This window comes from Cephus cinctus, unplaced genomic scaffold (genome assembly GCF_000341935.2).
Source record: "Cephus cinctus unplaced genomic scaffold, Ccin1 Ccin1_scaffold0841, whole genome shotgun sequence".
Taxonomy (NCBI): Eukaryota; Metazoa; Arthropoda; class Insecta; order Hymenoptera; family Cephidae; genus Cephus; species Cephus cinctus.
Genome location: NW_014333429.1, coordinates 26,612 through 45,598, shown reverse-complemented (window position 1 = coordinate 45,598; position 18,987 = coordinate 26,612). Strand labels below are relative to the sequence as shown.

Genomic DNA, 18,987 nt, shown 5'->3' with positions numbered 1-18,987 from the left:
CCTGTACTTGGCGTAGTTTTTTACACGTAAGTGTTTTTTGGGGGATTTACTCTACCTATGTTCAGTCAAAGATATTACAATGCAAGGCCTATGAATTCATGTTTTGAAGTCTGTTGAGTTTAAAATGAGCTGAAATTGAACTTCTTTTGTGTGTAGTTTAATAAAAAATATTGTTTCATTTGAAAGAACACTAACTTCTTTAACACGTCAGTAGTTGCGCCGTACACTCATGGTTCACACAAATCGTTTTTTCCTTTCATTTTTAATAGTCCTTTATAACTTTTATTCTTTCTTTTCGACTATCCGGACATCGCGCGCGACTACTGGAGAGTTAAATGACATATGACAAACATTTAACACAATAGACGATAACATTTATTTGCATTTTTAAATAGGTATATTGCCATGTACAGTACAGATACATCTTTCTACCCAATGAAATGCTTAAGTTCAGCAACAATCAACTTAAGAGGACACGAATAGATACATTTCTGATCATACTGCTTTTTGGGTTACAGATCGCTGTTTATTGCTTAATTATTTTTTACCAGATAAAGACGTTACCAGCATGCGTCTAGCCTAAACTGTGCAAGCATATTGTACAGTATACAAGATAAATTCAAGTAAAAAAAACTCGACATGCATCACCGCATGTCAAAGACTAAGAAATCGTAAAATTAGAGTTTTTGTGGTTATACTCCGAACGTAATCTTCTCGCTATAATTCTTTAACGTTACTCAAATACGCATCACATTGCAGGTACATATTCAAGAAAAACATAGTGTAAATAGTAAACAGGACTAGTTATTTTTAAGACACAAAAACTCCATTGTGAAGCCGCCTGTTTTATAATAATTACAAGTCTATAATTATTTGCAAGATAACTATATCGTAGGTAAATATATTAGTTAAGTTATGTATTTCTTTTAATCATATACATTCTATTCATTTATACTTGAAAGATGTTATGTTATACTGATAGCGCTTTCTACAAGTTTCCGAAGTCTCTCTCTTTTTCTTCACTTTTGAAACATTAATATCAACAGTCTTGCATTCTACAAGAATTTCCATAACAACAAAAATAGAATCACAGTTCTTAATAATGTTAAGTCTGTTCATATTTACGCCAGCGATACAGTTAATTTCCGAATTAAAAGAAGTTATTTGAATAGAAAAAAATTGAAAGTGCAGTGAAGGTTAGAATCTTTTTTGGAAACGGCAATTACAGCTGAATAAATAATATCTCAACATATGTACCACCGAAACAAGTAGCATTAAAGCAAAACTGTTTAATAATTTGATCCAATTCTAACGATCTCTATGCACACTATATGACCATTACATTACATCTGAGTTGCGTTTACTATGAACACGTCACAACATTAAAATATATGTAGCCTGTGTATACATTAACATGTAATAAATACATATTTTTGACGTATCCCGTGAGAAGGGCTATATTTCAAAATTCATTGTCAGCGTTAAAAACATCATTGCATTTCCGCTTACTTAATCGTATGTAATAGAGACATAACGTTGCTTTTAGCGGTGTTAGTCGATATCAGAATGTATCCAAGATGTTCGAATTATTGGTATAGTTCAAAAAGTGGTTGTAACGCCAATTAGATAAAATGTTAAACGTACCTAAAGGGCTCTTGGCGATACTCAGCACGGAAATTACAGTACAACTTTTACTGAGTAGTCGATAGGGAGAATCTTAGTTCAATAAATAACTCTCTAAGAGTCCTCTGACCTTGAAAACTTAATATCTAATCATTCACGTTTATCAGTGAGCCATTAGCGAAAGAAGTAATAGTACCGTCGCCGTTGACCTGTTCGCGACATGTTATTATTAGATGAGGCCAGTAACATATTTATAATAAAAAAATAAAATAAATGTTTCACAAAGGCCAAATGTGATTACATAATTTATACTAAATATTATTTAACGAAGACAATAGCTCAATGAATTCATGTCACCCTAAATTAGAACAAGCGCAGAACGTACTACCAAATATACGAACACTGCACTTGACAAACAAGTTTCTTACGATCTATGTGAGGTACGACAAACTATGCTCGATCAAAGTGATGAAGAAAAGGACAACTGCAAGTCGATATGGAAGAATACCGTGTTATCCAACGAAATAAAAACAGTTTTCTCCCCTCCTCTCGTTAACAGTTCGCTGTCGCTTTTTTAAGATATACGTTTTTAGGTTAAGCCTGAAGCTCTCTTAATAAGCAGGCGCTTGGAAATCACCAATACCCCCTCGCTGCTGTTGTTGAGCAAATGGTGGTTCTTGATAGGCGGCGTCAGTCGCATCTGGATAGCTCGTATATCCCGCTCCTCCCACAGGATCCGCTTCATAGCTCGGCGCAAATGCTGCGTCTGTTCCCTGTTTAAATCTTTGGAAGGCAAACCAAGCACAACCTGCCTACAAAAAAAATACAAGATGCAAATCTCCACGCGAAATCCACTAATAATTCTTTAGAAAATAAAATATTCTGAAGATTCTATATATTAATTCTTTAAAATTTAGCAGTTGTTATATACTCCCTTATGCTTCCGCTTATAATTTGCTAAAAGATCACATTATATCTGACTCTTCTATGTTATCGAAATCTCTTTCCATAAAATAAATATTGTATTAAAAGCGATGATGCAACGAAAATAATTGGAAAAAAACGGAAAAATATGCTCATATACTCGGTTATTTGAAACTAGGTCACATCTGTGTCTAATTGAAAAATTTTTATATAAATACATATACAAATATAATGCATATAATTTTTCTGATGAAACAATAATAACTTACCCATGTAAAGATGGAGAAAAACGAAAATGCAATAGCTGCTTGTACATTGTTTACACCATTCCTATCCTTGGGACTCTCAGATTTATTCCATGCATTAGTCAGATAACAAAATCCAACAAAGTACAAAAAAGCCCAAAATCCAGAAACACTGAAAAACAGGTACAAATATCATAATACAATATAACAGAGTGATTCATAGATTTGAATATCATTTAAGTTGAGCAATGGTGGTTGTGATTAGTCAGTGATTAAGGTCATTAACTTATGACAATAACATTTGAGTTGGATAAAATTAAAACTGTAGGGAACATTATTGTAATTAGTTAATGAGCTAGATCATTGCTCAAGTTAAGCTACACCGGAATCTGTAACTTCTTGTGAATTGCACTTTATATCAATATTACATTATCTAAATCATGAAATGCCGATGTAGAAAGTGGGTATACAGAGCATGCAAAAATGCTGTGTATGATCTACAATGAGCTTACCCAAGATCTAGAAGTACATAATGTTTTCGAGTCTTAACAGAAGACATTTGCTCGAAAAGATATTCACCAGCCAGAAATCCAATGGTGGCTAAGAAGGCTAGAACGCCAATGCCAACACCATAGTTGCATGCATTTGTATCTTTATTGTATAAGCAAATTTCCTTTCCTTCTTCAGTAATGTAGCCTTTGCTGCTTATGGATCCAAACACAATAATTGCAAAGAGCTGGAAGTAAAACCAGTGATTATTTGTATATTCCTACTGTATAAATTGTATTTTTTTTATAATTAGTAAAAGATACCATACTTACTAGATATTTTCAGATTTTAGTAATACTTCTAAGAAATTTCTAAACATAAGACATCACATGAAACATTCTATGAATATACATAAATTTCTGTTTAGATTTTGATATTTTTTGAAATTGCAACATATTAAAACTTTCATTTTATATTTTGAAAGTAAATTTTGAAAGTAAACCAAAAATCTTTGATAAGTGATAATCATTTTTATACTTCAAAATTAACAAATTAACAAGAAATTAAAATTCTATAAACACAACTAATGCTTCTATTTAATTTTATATTTCAACTTTGTTCTATCACAATTAGGTTTATGCCCCTTATTACATCCCATACAATAAATATTTAATGTTTAGTGAACTTCCCATAATAATTTTATTTTTATTGGAATTTACAATTTACTTACATCGTCATGTATAAAAATCATTATGTAACAATTTACATAATTCAGAAATATTAAACAATGATTTCAAAAAAGTGTAAGGAACAATTTCAATGCATTTGTAAAAAATGTAATGTCTGAAAATTTTACATAGTATGTAAAGGACAAACTACCCTACTTAGTATCCTATATATATGTATGTACTTTATACGATTATAACAATTATTAAAACAAGAAGTAAAATTACAGTCATTAGATCAAGAATAAACAATACTAATGGTTGGGAAACAATTTTTTTAATGAAATTTATTATCCATTTCGATAAAACCACATGTAATTATAAGATGTACTAGGTGCATGCGCGTAATAAAATGTAGGGACGCACCTTGCACTATGAGGATGGAAAAGTATCGAAAAGTTTAACGGGAGTAAGCTACTCACGAATTTATATTACATGAAGAAGTTCACTCAATCATAACCCATATTCGAATCTTGTACACCACGATGCCTCATCTTGTGAGGTGTAACGCTTCAATTTACGAAAATCAATAGAACAACCCTATCATTAGAAGGGGGGGGACTGTGTAGTTACTTTAAAATCGATGTCCGACAGCGTGAACTGTATTTGCGAGAGTTCGGTACAGTATTCTATGGTTTGTAATATTCTTAAGCAATGTATACTCATCTTTGAAGACTTACCATGCATAGCGCTCTTAAAATGACTTGTGGCCTTTGGACAAATGCAATTGGATCAAAAGGGGCTCCTGCCTTTCCACCGCCGTACGCTCCACCGCCGTCCATCTTTTCACGACTGAACTGGACTGAACTAAAAATTCAAAGCCTTCAAGAATTGCAGTGGCGCATGCGCTATAAGCGGGCCGAATAAGTTTCGGGTAAACTCGCCGAATTTAACGAACACAGACTACGTTTACACGACAGCTTCAATGGTTAATTAATACTGATCTAAAGGAATTGACCAATTCCAAATATTCCTTACAAGTAAAAATGTCTATTATTTGTCTATTCCTTTAGATCTGTAATAACTAAACCGGTTACACCCTCATGTAAACCTAGTCACATACAAAATGATATTAGAGGCTCAAACCACTTGGGGTTTAAATGAAAATCTTGTAGATATCGCACATCGTTGCATGTGTGCTAACTATATACGTGTAAACTTGCTTTTTTTACCTAATCACCTTCGTTACTAATCCTGGTGGTGGTTTTAGCTACATTTCTTTAATTCCTTTTAGAATTACGTTTATATTAGTGTGAATTATAAACGTGTTCAAATGTAGTTATTTTTAATAAATAAGAGTATATTATTGCTGTACGAGTACATGTCACACGTTATCCTCGCCCGTTCCTTGTTATCAGCGTTTATACCATGAAGACTAGAGTTTACACGTTGGTTGTTTATGTTTCAACATGGCCACGGAGAGAGATCTGAGTAATGGTATACACATAAAATACATTATATTAGGCGAAGATTTAAGTGTATGATTCGCAGCCGTACGAGATTCTTTGGAGACTAATGGGAACCTTGGCCGTATAAGGGCAGAAATGCGCACAGAAGTCATGAAACTACTCGATGTCTCGAACCGAATCAATATATCCAAGCGACCATGCCAACCTCATAATATTCTTCTCTTAAACGAACTCATACGAGAATATTTCAACTGGATTGGATATAAATATACGTGTAGTGTACTTACCACAGGTGTTATTTGCAATTCTCAAGTACATTACAACCTAATGGAATATATTCGTGTTTGCTACATATTTTATTTTTCAGAGTGTGAGCTAAGTAAGCAGCCATTCAATCATGATTTTTTTATGCAAAGTTTGGGCATTAAGGAATATGACAAATCAAATAATTTACCGTTACTTCTTCAGTTGTTGGAGACTTGTAAAGACGTGAAAAATGCATAAATAAATTTGTATGTATTTACAAACGTACCTTTTGTATACAAATACAAAATATTTTTCATTACTTTATTTCATGTTCATTGTATCCAATTCTTATTAGCTTCCTAAGTTTCTTATAATTGCTGTAACTATACATTCATTCAGTTTAATTGATAATGCTCTAATAAGAGTTTTATGTGTCATTTATCGTTCTATCAATACTAATTGCACTTTGCTCAGTGCAAATTTCATTTAACATCTTTCATGTAACATCTATTAGGTGTTTATTGTTTTGTCAATCAATATTTTTACCGATATTGGAATACTAACTGTAACTCTACGCAGACCAGTATCATATTGAAAATATTTTGTTTGATACTGAACAAAGTCAATGGAGCGATAAAAATATGTATAGGTAAATAGTAAAATGCAGGGGAATGACACGAAAATAGTTTTCCGTCTTGTTTATTTTGTAAGTATGCATGTTATTCAAATTACATCATAAACATACAATATAGTCTACATTGTGTTCAATACTTGTTGAACATGTTGCCCCATTATTATAATTTAAAGATATGATCAATTATAATAATTTCAGCAACTCCATCATCGTTCAAAATATTATATACCAGATTACTGTAATATTAAAATAAAAATGCGAATAGGACATTTTAAGTTTGCAAAAATGATTTTGCATTGAGTAGTTTAAATACGCTTTCAGAGACGTAATTTATGCTCCCAATGTAGAATAGACGTTTTGAAGCATTTCGTAAGTTTCCATATGTTACTTGCAAAATTATTAAGATGTTGCATATTATAATAATAAATAATCTATCACAAATTGAATGGCCGTGAGACATGAGCTTTAAGTGAATTCGGCAATCAAGCATAGTAGTGCAAGTATATAATAATCGACAATTTAAAATACGAGATAAATATGCCGGAAGAAGGTGATAAGGAACAACATAAGATGAAAAGACTGTTGGAAATAGAAGATTGCTCTTATATTACAGCATTTTAAAATTGAGCCTGTCGGATCAAAATTTCACTTTCATGAATTATTTCTGTAACGGTCTAATAACATCATTTGTGTTTAGTCTTCTTCTTTTTCTTCGATTGTTTGTTTTTACTCTTAGATTTCTTTGTTTTTTTTTTATGTTTCTCCTCTTCTGTACTCGAATCTGATGATTCAGAATAACTCTCAGTGTCCGAACTGCTCTCTTTTTTCATAGACTTTCTCTTTTTATGTTTCTTATGTTTTTTTTTCTTCTTTTTGTGCGATTCGTCAGAACTGTCTGAATTTGAGGATGAAGTTTCTGAACTGCTGGAGTCATCTTCAGTAGTACTCAATTTGACTCTTTTTTTGAAAGGCTTTGTATCTATTTCTTTTTCCGGATTACGCTCCTCCACCAGTTTTAATTTTTTGATGGGTAAGATTGCCATTTTACTGTCTTCAATTTCGGATTCTGATTCAGACGCGGAATAATCCGGCTCGAAGCTGGCTTCATCCAACACACTGCGTTTACGATCTGACACGAGTCGTGGATTTTTTCTTAACTTCTTCGTAATTTCCTCGGAAATGGATCGTGGAGCTGCCATTACCGTTACAAGATTCGTAGACACTTCGGAATTATCAAAAGCGATTGACTTTTTCTCTTCAAAATTTTCGATTTTACCTTTGGACGATACGCCGCTTCCACCATCTTTGTGCTGCTTCTGTTTCTTGTCCTGACTCTTTTCCTTATCCTTCTTGTGCTTTTTTTCTTTCCGCTTCTTTCGATCTTTTGATTTGCTTCTACTTCTGTGCTCTTTCTTTCGTTTTTTCTCCTCGCGAGTTTTTTTATCCTTCTTCTTATCTTCATCCTCTTCCTTATTTCTCTTGAGAGACAAAGACCTCGTTTTTGAGGATTCTTCCCTCTTATGATTAATGATCGGGGGCGTCCTACCGGTTTTTTTTTCGCGCTCGCGATCATTTCGTGAATCATTTCTACCTGATCGAAATTCTGAAACAGATTTGCCATCAGTTCGGGAATCATGCTTCTCGTTTCTCGACTCGTGGTTTAAAACTCTATGTCGAGCGTCACTTCTGTCGTTTTTATCATTTCGTTCAGTTCTCTCGCGCTTTCCTCTACCATCTAGGAAAACCTTGCGGTCTACGTTACTCACCGATGGTACCACTGCAGGTGGGTCCACACGTCTCTCCATGAGCGGTGACATTCTTCTTTCACGAATACGTGGTGGATTTTCGTTTTTCGAATCACTATGTCTTTCTAGAAATCCTTTCACGGGACTTGATTTCCGCTCCTTGTCTTCCTCTACCTTGTCGCCCAATCGTTCTTTGGCCGACAATCTTGTTGGTGAATGTGATTCCGGTACTGGTTTAAATTTCGATCGATCTAATTTCGCCTTCTTCGTTGGTTCTGTTATTTCTACATTTCTTTCATTTCGGCCCACGTTTATTGTAACATTAACGCTCTTTCTAGAATCTCTATTCAGTTCAACGTCAGTAATTTTCGGCTCAGGATTCTGATAAAGTATCTTGCGGCTTTCGCTAATCTTCTTGATCTCGATTGGCCTGATCGCGTTTATTGCTTTTTGGAAAATAGCGTTCTCTGCTCTTTTGAGCACTTCTGAGGTCACGACTTTCGTCGATTTCGAATCGTCATTCGTTATTGCTTCTATCTCCGTCGGTGATTCCGAAATACTGTCCACTTTTTCGATATTGTCATCCCTCTCCCACTTGGAGAGTTCAGGCAATGGTGCAAGGAATTCGTTTTTCTTCGGAGATTTGTCATCTAAAACTACTCGCTCGCGTTCCTCAACTTCAATATCCGAGGACAACGAATAATTAGCAGGAATGATAGCATTAAGTTCAGCATCTTCTAGTCCACTATAGAGTAATTCAAGCTTTGGTCTATTATCAGTTTTCAGTTCTGGAATTGGCTTAAAACTGGGATTAGGCGGATTCGATGCAAAATCAGGTTGCTTTAATTCAATATATTCTTTGTTGTCGACGGAGTCGCCATGAAATTCGGGTGGTTCAGGGTTCATGATCAAAGATTTGTCTTTAAACTCTTCGTTAATAGTGGATACTCTAGTAATAGTGGTAGGATCTTCATGTATCGTTTTACTACTTAAATCTTGATTAGTTCTGATATATCTGGGTTTCTCCGGGGATGGTGCGCATTCCACCTGCTGTTGTACTTTGTCGTCTATAGCCATATTCTCACTGTCGTTTAACTTTAGTGGTTCTTCCTTCACAACATCCTTCTGCGCTGAACGCTTCTCCTTCTTCCGTTTCTTTTTCTTTTCTTTCTCATCGCCGTCTTTCTTCTTTTTCTTGTCCTTGATTTTTTTATCTTTTTTCTTTTCGTCTGCCTTTTCTTCGTGATCTTTGTCACGTTTCTTTATTTTATCAGGAGACTGATCCTTTAGCTCACCACGCGATTTTGGTCGAAATGGACTTGAACTTTTTCGGGATCTTTTACGATCGATTGAATGACTATCATAACGCTCATGACGATCCTTCTCTGTTTGCTCATAATCTCGATCTCGATCTCTATCCCGATCCCGGTCACGTTCGCGGTCACGTTCTCTATCCCGATCACGATCCCTTTCCCTCCTTTCTCTCTCTCGTGCTCGTAGTGCCTTATCTTCCAATCTGTAGCGCTCTCTCTCATCTCGGTAGCTAATAAAAACAATCATAATGAATGTTTAAACGCAGAATTACATATAATTTTCAAATTTACATGGAAAGCTTATTAATTATAATTTCAAGCAAAGATTACTCTCAAGTTTTTCATATCATTCGCAACGACTCATCAATGTTTTTGTTTACTTTCAAGTTGCTTCCTCACATTAGTTTTACAAGACGAGTCAGTCTCAAACATCAGGAAACAAAGTTTTTTATTAATTATATTTTATTAAGCAGGTCAAATATAATATTTAATTTACAGAATTTTGCAATTAGCTTGATTTATGCAACTCTAATTAGGAAAAACCGTTTACACGTATCGGCAATTTATTAATTCACGATAAGGAATTAACAACGTGCATGCAGTAGTATAATAGATAACTATAATTTATTATGTTACAGCGACTACCTTTTCAAAGTAACCGTTTATTAAAATGTTTTGTTTATTTCAATGTGCGGAAGGTATAGGGATGAAAAATGACTTTTATCGGAATCTTAAGAGAACTGGGGATCTAAACGAAGATTGTAAATAGTATGGTTTTAACATAGATACTGTTATTTAGGATTTTTATAAGTAGAAACTCTACAATACTATTTGTATTTCCAAGCCTCCCGAAGAAAAATTAGAGAAATAAATGAATAAATGACTTGTAGTTCAAGATAATCCTTACCGATCCTTGTCATGATCTCTTTTTTCGACTGAACGCTCCTCGTCCCGTCGGTCTCGTGGTACATGCTTATCATCGCGTTCTTTATCTTTATCCTTCCGTTCCCGATCATCTTTCTCTCTGACCCTTTCTTCGCGATCTCTCAATAAGTTTCCTGCTCCGAGGCCTCTTTCACGATCGTCTCTCTCTCGGTCAGAACCTACACGCCGATCCCGATCATCTCTCTCCCTAATTCGCTCATCGCGATCGCGACATCTATAATTATTAATTAGAAAATATTAATGAATAAGTCTGTAAATGAAAAACAGTAAAATTATATTAATTAATTAACAATTTGAGACGAAGTGAAAGAAATGTCAACTTAAAAGAGAATGTTGTTAAGCAATATACTTTACGAAATACAAAATTATCAAATGCTCATTCCTAAGAAATGTATTAATAACATAAATAATGATGTACCTGTCATCTCTCGAAGGTAATCGATCTCGATCGTCAAGATCTGGATCTTTATTCAGTCCATGATCCCGATCTTCATGCTCCCTCAGAAGTCTCAATCTATCACGATCCTCTCGCATGGATCTTTCATGGTCAACACCGGGCGGCGGTACATCATAATATCCTTCGGTACCTGGTGGCGCGACATCATCGAATCGCTTGATTGGAATGTCGCGCAGAGGACTACAGAACCGTTGTGAAGATGGTCCAGGGTACCTGTCGACAAAAAGTTTCAGAAGCAATTACACGATGAGACAGCACCAATTTTTATTTGCTTGGACTTTATTAAAAAAAAAAATGAAATATAGGAGTTAAATTCGCGATTTGTTCAATCCTTATTTTCAGAAGAGAATCATCTTGTACTAATTCTCGACTTTTTCCTTGAGATCTTCGAGAATTCTAGGGGATTTGCCAATTGAGTGTACTGCCCAAAGTGCATTAAAAACTTTATATAAATGTTTACTGTTTATTATTCTGCACAAAAGTCAATTGTAGTTAACTACATGTCAAACAATCTTTTTAAAATAATAAATTCACTTTTTCATAAGATTAAATAGTTACTATATAATATTATAGATGTACGGAAACGTACTGTCAAAACACTCTGTAATTAACAAAATTGCGCACCCGCAAGTAATTTATATTCAGTGCAATAAGATGTTCCATTCAGAAAACGTGAAGCATAACGCTTTGGGTAAATTAAAACAGTCAATTAATAATGTTGACTTCTAAAATGGCGTTGTCCAGTCAAGTTCACTGAAACTCATTATTAATAATATGGATTTATTAAAATCAACATTTATAACTGTCACTTTTTTGGAATGCTTCAGATACCCAATATTGAAATAAATTTAATGAAAATATATAAATTCCGCATTTAACGCTTATTGCTTGCTTCGATCTCAGGTTTATTTGTCTTCAATAAATTCATCCGAGTCTCGACGTGAGATTCATTCCTCAACAAAATATAGAATTCTATTTTTGTCCATTGGTAGAAGTGTTAATAGCAATAGTAACGGTATCATTCCATTCGCTATGATAATTAATCAAATAAATTATCGTCGAGAATAAAACTTACACGTGACTCCTAAAGTCTGCCCATACCGAATAAATCCCAATCAATATTAGGGGATATTTCTGTTGCTCTGTGTTAGAAATGTTGATTTGGTCCTGAATTCACCTGAATCAGTAACCGTGTTGATTCGTGCATTGGGTCGCTTATGAAGTTGCAGAACCTTTTCGTCATCTTCCTGGCTATGCTCAGTGGATCCAAACATTTTGCGAGCTTCATTCTTCCTCACTCACTATTTGTCTTTTTTTTTCCTTGTTGTTGGTATAATACAGCATTTTTTATTATTATAATAACGTTGACATGGTGACAAAATACATTGTTGAGACGTAATTAAGTACGTGAAAATTAAAGAGAATCATTTCAATTCGTCTTAAATAAGATTTGACTAATAAAGTAATTTACCTATATATGATATTTCAAAAATTGTATGAACAGAACAATTGTTTGAGATGGTAAAAGTACATGTTCGTGAAACATCATAAAACCAAACAATGCGCTTTACTCTCTCACGTTTCACCTCTCTTAAATTTCAAACTTCTACTGACATTGGAATGCTGATGACATTTATTGAAATTATTCGTTATAAATATAAACTTTGCATTCTTTTATAAAAAATGATAATATGCACATGCTCAACATTTGTGCAAAAGAAAGCACAAATAATGAGGTGTGTCCAAAATTCAATACTAAGTAAGAGAACTACGAAGATCGTCGTAATTTCAATAAATGATCAACCAAATTTTATTGCGCCACTTAATTAATGACATTCTGCATTGTAAAATTATATGTTATATATGTATATATTATTTTATCCTATAAATGTACAATACGGCAGTATCAGTTCTATTGTTCGAAAATTACATCTTATATGCAACATGTTTAACCCTTTTGCGGTTGGTATCCCATACACACATACTCCGAAGAGATTTCTGAAATTCGGCATCTTTCAAATCGCGAAAAAGAAATAATCTTAAAAATGTTAATGTTAGTACAGAGATAGATTCATGTTCATATTACTTGATATTGAAATCTTATGAACTTCTCTTTATATGCTTCGATGAAAGAATTAAAATAAAAGATATCTATTTAAAAATAAAACTGTACGATACGAAGTAGATGATGTCACATATACATATAATTCGTATTCGTTATATAATACACGTGCAAAATAACATGAAAAGTAAATTTTTGATATAAGCATATAGAGTAACGTTCAATTGAAGTGGAACACTTGAATTTTTGTAGATTTCTGCGACACTATGACCGATTTCGAAAAACCAAAGACACATTTTTTAGGAAATTTCCTTCCCGTTCGAATGGTAAAGGTTTTATCCCGATCGGATACAAAATGGCAGAACGGCAGGGGTTGGAGTGAAATAGTGCATTTTGGGAATTTTTGAAAAGTGCGAGAACAAGTAGTTCCGGGAGGAAATTCATATTTCTAATTATGGCACGAGAAAAAGCATCCTTCGGCAGTCAAAAACACCCCCATTAACCCCTGTAACATCACTTTAAGGGAAGCTACACCCCCTTGAAGTGAAAACACCTAATTGGCCATAACTTCTGAACGCACCAGCCAATCTGGTCTAGTTTCTGCATGATATCATTGTTCTCACAAAATTATTGTTTTCGGAGATGATCCCGTGATGGAGACCTCGAGATATCGCAAGCGTACCCGAAGCGTCCCCGCAACTTTTCATATGAATGCGATGAAATAGAAGTTTCATATTTATTCCCTGTTGTAGCTGAGATTTCAATGATTAAAACGCGTTTTTAAATATTTAAAAATGAGTTTGCTAAGGGGTTAAATTTTTCATTTGAAAAGACGCTTAAATTTTGCGAATTTCGCTCGAGGTACTCGGGTCACTATTACCTTACCACGCGCGCCAAGCGGTTGTCACCCGAGTACCGCGGGCAAAAACTCGCAAAATTCAGGCGTTTTTTCAAAAGAAACATTTAACCCCTTAACAAACTCATTTTTGGATGTTTAAAAGCGCGTTTTAATCGTTGAAATCTCAACTACAACATGGAATAAATATGAAACTTCTATTTCATCGCATTCCTAATGAAAAATGGAGGGGAAGCTTCGAGTGCGCTTGCGATATCTCGAAATCTCCGTCACGGGATTGTCTCCGAAAACAATAATTTTGTGAGAATCTGCATTGTCGTTAAAGATGATATCACGCAAAAACTGAACCAGATGGGCCGGCGCGTCGGAAGTTATGGCCAATTAAGTGTTTTCACTTCAAGAGGGTGTAGCTCCCCCTAGAGTGATGCTACAGGGGTTCAATGGGGGTGTTTTTTGACTGCCGAAGGATGCTTTTTCTCGTGCCATAATTAGAAATATGAATTTCCTCCCGGAACTACTAGTTCTTGCACTTTTCAAAAAGTCCCAAAATGCACTATATAACTCCAATCCTTGCCTTTCGGCCATTTTGTATCCGATTTGGATAAAACCATTACCATTCGAACGGAAAAGAAATTTCCTAAAAAATGTGTCTTTGGTTTTTCGAAATCGGTTATAATTTCACAGAAATATACAAAAATTCAAGTGTTCCACTTCAATTGGACGTTACTGTATATCATTTATGGCCAATTCATTTATCTGTATTCTTCCTTTGTGGCTCCAGAAATCTGTTGGTTTTTTCGTCTTGAATAGTAGATATCTGATTAAATGAAGAGACAAGGAAAATATGAGCGATAAACATTTACGCTTATGCATACATACTTTTTGTTGTAAATTTATATGAGAATTTATTGTTTATTGTTAATTATAATGAAAACGCAAATGAGATTTCAAAATAAAATAATATTACTGATGTTTGACAATATTTTATGGAATGTTTGAATGACTACATTGTTTTTACTTAAAGCAATTATAAGGATTTAATAGGAAAATGACGAATCGAAAACACTATTTGAAGCTTTTATAAAGATTTGAGTAAGGCTTAAATTAAGTCTACAAATATCACTCAGAGTCAATACTACAACAAATGAAGTTTGATAAAGGCGGTTTAATGTTCGCTTTGGAGTCAAATTAACGAAGACAATCAGCGATTAGGCAACTGTTGCAATTATTTATATTTAACAATTCATATTTCATAATCAGCTATTCCGTTATTATGCATATTGACATCACGTAACAAACAAATCAAATAATCAAGTTATACCTAATTAATTATATAAGTAGGATCAATGATAGTAGATGTTTACTATACTCATGGTATAATAAACATATCTAATACATAAATTCTCTTTGTTTTCCTAATCGTCTAACATAAATTACTTCTTTTCCGCTAATTGTTTTAAAGTACATGAAAACCTCTTTGCATCTATATATGAATATCTCACACATTGGATTACTTTTAAATAGTGTATTCTTAGCTTATTCATAGAAGTATTTTTACCACGTTTCGTGCTGGATCTTTTGTTTGTTACTTTCCGATCAGGCAGCGTGGGCCGTATACGCGGCAGGAACGTGGTGTTAACAAAGGTAGTAAATTTCCCTAGCAATAATACTGTTTCATAAATATGATCACAATAGTACATTGTGTACCAAGAAAGTAAAATGGCACTTGACCTTAAAAGGCCTACCTTCGAGGTGCACATGGTACTTTATATAACACATCATGTTTTTCGAGCTTCTATATTGGGAAGCTGTTATATACGCGGAAACTGTGTTTGCTATTGGAGCGCTGGGGGTGCAACCCCCCTGGCAGGGTCAAGCGGCAGAGCCCGTTGCGGGGGTTGGGGGCAGAGCCCCCAGGCACACTAAACGTAGTTTTTAAATGATTATTAACATAAATTACGAGATTCTAATTATTTATTTATTTATATCCTTTTTTTAACAAACAATACTATATCGACGCTTTTATTTGGATCTCATGCAATTTCACTTGAAAGTGAGGTTTACGATTCTTTTCGTCGGTGACGAGAAAAAAAAAGCAACTTTCACTTTTAAGCTCTAGAAGTCCGATGAGGGATTAAAAGTACTACTTTACTCCCTGTTTAGATGCACCGAAAAGTGAGGAAAATATGGTAGCGTTATATAAAATTATTCATATGTGCGGTTAGAGTTTAACCATATTTGTAAGCTATCGTTGAAATTTCTTTAAGTATATTTACAAAGTTTTGCGGAGCAGAGAATTTCGCAGATTTATAAGAAAAAATATCGCACCTGTAGATGACTAATATGTTTATAATCATGCAAGAGTCACACAATGTAACGTTGGATTTTACATCTTTCTTACCAATCATATTTTCTTACCACTTATATTTTTCGAAACCTCACCTGTGCATATTCATTATGTAAAATAGAATTAAATAAAAGTGATAATCGGCAAATCGAAAATAAACAATGGTTCCAAATCGAGATGATACATATGTTTGCAAACTGAAAAACTAGTAAAAACATTTGTATAAATAGGAAATTATGAAATATCCTTTGAACATTATGGACTTCCAGTTGTTAGCTGATGTCTAATACCCTCCCAAAGCTTGGTAGTGCCACTTATTTATACATATATATGCCACACCCAAAATCTTTGTATCTTTATGTAAAAATACTAAAGTGGAAGTTCATTACGGCCGCCCAAGGGGGGATGAAAAATTTCTTGTTGATCGAAATGCTCACAAACCAATATTTAGCCCAACTTGAAACAAGAGAACCACACCGTTTGAATGGCTGTGCCATGCGCGCGCGTTTCGTGTACGCACGAATCCTTTAAGTTTCATCGCTTAAAAATCTATTAATACTTTATATGCGGGCGACGGAAGATTTCGTGTTTACTTTTACAACGCTTATATATGAGCAACGGAATTTGCCGTTGTAAAAGTAAATAGAATTTTTGTTGCCTGCATATAAAGTGTTACCATTTATGGTATTTGAAGTTATGAAAATGATTATGATGGATATTTTGCATGATTTCGTAGATTCATATTCAGTCACATAAATTCTTGAAAAACGATTCAAGAAGGTATGACTGTTTCATAGGAAACACATAATAGTACAACATATTATATATACACTGAGAAAAAGGTTTGGTAAACTGAAAAAAAATTGTTTTGAATTAACTAAACCCAGCGGTCACGGGTGGCGAAGTAAATATGTAATTTAGTTCACCAAAAAGTTGTATCAAAATCGAAAGAAACATTTCATATGCACAACTATATATGTATATGATTGACCCAACAAAGTAGACAGTGCATTCAATTGAATATTTCATTATTTTTATTCTATATTTGGTTAATGTACCCAATGTACAATAACGTTATCAAAATCTTTACTTCAATTAATAGTTTATCTTTTGTATCCAATTATAGTATAGTCTGCACCGAAAAAAAATTCATTCAATGTGAAACTAAAAAGTTTTACCTGAACTACAGTCAACCGCATTAATGGTGACAACGGTGGACGCCGTGCGGTGAGGTAAGAGAGGAGATTTGGGAGGCGCCTGCTTGCGTATCTTGGCCTATGCGTGCAACGCAGAAAGCACTACGGTGCGAGCGAGACGCCATCAAGGCCCCTCATGCGCAATAGGAAGCTTGGTGGGGGACTGCTCGTATCCGGGCGGATGCTCTTGCTCTCTCTCTCTCTCTCTCTCTCTCTCTCTCTCTCTCTCTCTCTCTCTCTCTCTCTCTCTCTCTCTCTCTCTCTCTCTCTCTCTCTCTCTCTCTCTCTCTCTCTCTCTCTCTCTCTCTCTCTCTCTCTCTCTCAGACTAACGCTCTATGACGAGAACAGCTACTACCCCGATAAGAAACGAGAAGGAGCTATGGGACTTTCGGTAGTGGCAATGAGATAGACTTTTCGATTATCCATCCTCGTCAAACAGGGTTAGTAAGAGAAGGAGAGATATATGCGACGTGGTGGCTAGGAACAAGTGTCCCAGCGTCTAACACATCGTGAATAGGTGCGACTCAGGGACCTATTGTCGTCTCGCTTATACTCGTGCTGTGCGAAAAGGACGCACGGTAGGACGCTTCAATGCGTTAGACGCTGGGACACTTGTTCCTAGCCACCACATCGCATATATCTCTCTTTGTCTTACTAACGTTGATTGACGAGGATGGATAATCGAAAAGTCTATTTCATTCCCACTACTGAGAGTCCCATAGCTCCTTCTTGTTTCTTATGGGGGTAGTAGCTGTTCTCGTCATAGAGCATTAGTCTGAGTGAGAGTGAGAGTGAGAGTGAGAGTGAGAGTGAGAGTGAGAGTGAGAGTGAGAGAGAGAGAGCGTGCGCCCGGGCACGAGCAGTCCCACACCAAGCTCCCTGTTGTGCATTAGGGGCCTTGTTGGCGTCTCGCTTACTCTAGTGCTGTGCAAGAAGGACGCACCGAGCGACGCTCTGGCGTCTCGCTCGCACCGCAGTGCTTTCTGCGTAGTGTTTTCTGCGTTGCACGCATAGGCCAAGATACGCGAGCTGGCGCCTCCCAAATCTCATCTCTTACCTCACCGCACGGCGTCCAGCGTTGTCACCATTATTGCGGTTGACTGTACACTCATAAGGATCGTACGAAATTGGACTATCGACAAACGTTACAATGTATATATCGACAAACTTAAAACTGGCGAGGACTGTCGTATAGCGATATATGGTAAAAAAAGATATTTAAACTATTTCGATTTTTATGAAGCTTGGCCTGTTAAGGTGGTTGGAACACGAGAGCACCTCCAAGATACGGATCGGAATTTTGTATATATTCCTCGCAGGTGCTTAATGGCAGAGCGTATATATTTTCAAAATTATTTACCATTCAATTTACGAGATATTCCAGAAATGCACTATATAAATATACATATTATAATAGTAATATTTTTTTCGAGATTTCTCAGCTTCTAGATGGGAAAAGGATGAAATTTCTAGGAGATACTTCCTTTATATCGAATATTACTACAATAATTTTTTGCATTGTATATTTTAGAATTTTTGTATTGATTGTTTACTACATTATTTAAACAATATGTTAAATGATTGATTCCTGTCCCTCCGCTTGTCTCAAAGATAATACTTTAAGTAGGAAATATATGTATGATGAACAATATACATGGGGTTCACTGAAATAGGAATCTTATATCATGATGCTAGAGGAAGGCTATATATCGGTTTTTGATCAAATTTTTGGTCAAACTTATTTGAACGGCTTTGTTGAATTTTGAAAAT

At 35.0% G+C, this 18,987-nt stretch overlaps 3 protein-coding genes across 5 annotated transcripts in view; 1 reads left to right on the top strand and 2 right to left on the bottom strand.

Annotated features, from left to right (window-relative positions):
• Nucleotides 1–352: 352 nt before the first annotated feature.
• Nucleotides 353–5,285, bottom strand: LOC107270847 (synaptogyrin). Its single transcript, XM_015746231.2, has 5 exons — nt 5,179–5,285; nt 4,687–4,813; nt 3,305–3,528; nt 2,817–2,964; nt 353–2,435 (listed from the first exon to the last, which is right to left on the bottom strand). Exons 2-5 carry the CDS (start codon nt 4,786–4,788, stop codon nt 2,235–2,237), a joined length of 675 nt encoding a protein of 224 aa, XP_015601717.1. The 5' UTR covers nt 4,789–4,813; nt 5,179–5,285; the 3' UTR covers nt 353–2,234.
• Nucleotides 5,127–5,946, top strand: LOC107270848 (lisH domain-containing protein FOPNL). 2 transcript variants are annotated; one of them, XM_015746233.2, is made up of 3 exons: nt 5,127–5,443; nt 5,498–5,707; nt 5,783–5,946. In XM_015746233.2, the coding sequence occupies exons 1-3, from the start codon at nt 5,416–5,418 to the stop codon at nt 5,917–5,919; spliced, it is 375 nt and encodes a 124-aa protein (XP_015601719.1). In that variant the 5' UTR covers nt 5,127–5,415; the 3' UTR covers nt 5,920–5,946. The 2 variants fall into 2 exon arrangements, with proteins under 2 accessions (XP_015601719.1, XP_015601720.1); XM_015746234.2 differs by having other exon boundaries at nt 5,134–5,437.
• A 398-nt stretch (nt 5,947–6,344) lies between these two features.
• LOC107270846 (E3 ubiquitin-protein ligase RBBP6) overlaps nt 6,345–18,987 on the bottom strand; it is a 29,615-nt gene continuing 16,972 nt past the window's right edge. Inside the window, exons 14-16 of one of the 2 annotated variants that reach the window (XM_015746230.2) lie at nt 10,717–10,968; nt 10,261–10,512; nt 6,345–9,583 (exon numbers count right to left, since the gene is read on the bottom strand). In XM_015746230.2, the coding sequence (XP_015601716.1) occupies nt 6,979–9,583; nt 10,261–10,512; nt 10,717–10,968 (3,109 nt within the window). In that variant the 3' untranslated portion in view covers nt 6,345–6,978. The remainder of the gene's footprint in view (nt 9,584–10,260; nt 10,513–10,716; nt 10,969–18,987) is intronic. The other variant, XM_025088148.1, reaches the window with a different exon arrangement.

What these genes read in the sequence shown, in the direction of transcription:
- LOC107270847 (XM_015746231.2), bottom strand. Translation starts at nt 4,788, where the DNA reads ATGGACGGCGGTGGAGCGTACGGCGGTGGAAAGGCAGGAGCCCCTTTT. An exon ending in TTTTAAGAGCGCTATGCATG is followed by an intron (nt 3,529 to 4,686) that starts GTAAGTCTTCAA and finishes TTTTACTTCCAG; the next exon opens with CTCTTTGCAATTATTGTGTT. An exon ending in TTTTCTCCATCTTTACATGG is followed by an intron (nt 2,436 to 2,816) that starts GTAAGTTATTAT and finishes TTTTTTTTGTAG; the next exon opens with GCAGGTTGTGCTTGGTTTGC.
- LOC107270848 (XM_015746233.2), top strand. Translation starts at nt 5,416, where the DNA reads ATGGCCACGGAGAGAGATCTGAGTAATG. An exon ending in GGAGAGAGATCTGAGTAATG is followed by an intron (nt 5,444 to 5,497) that starts GTATACACATAA and finishes TATGATTCGCAG; the next exon opens with CCGTACGAGATTCTTTGGAG. An exon ending in GTGTAGTGTACTTACCACAG is followed by an intron (nt 5,708 to 5,782) that starts GTGTTATTTGCA and finishes TTTATTTTTCAG; the next exon opens with AGTGTGAGCTAAGTAAGCAG.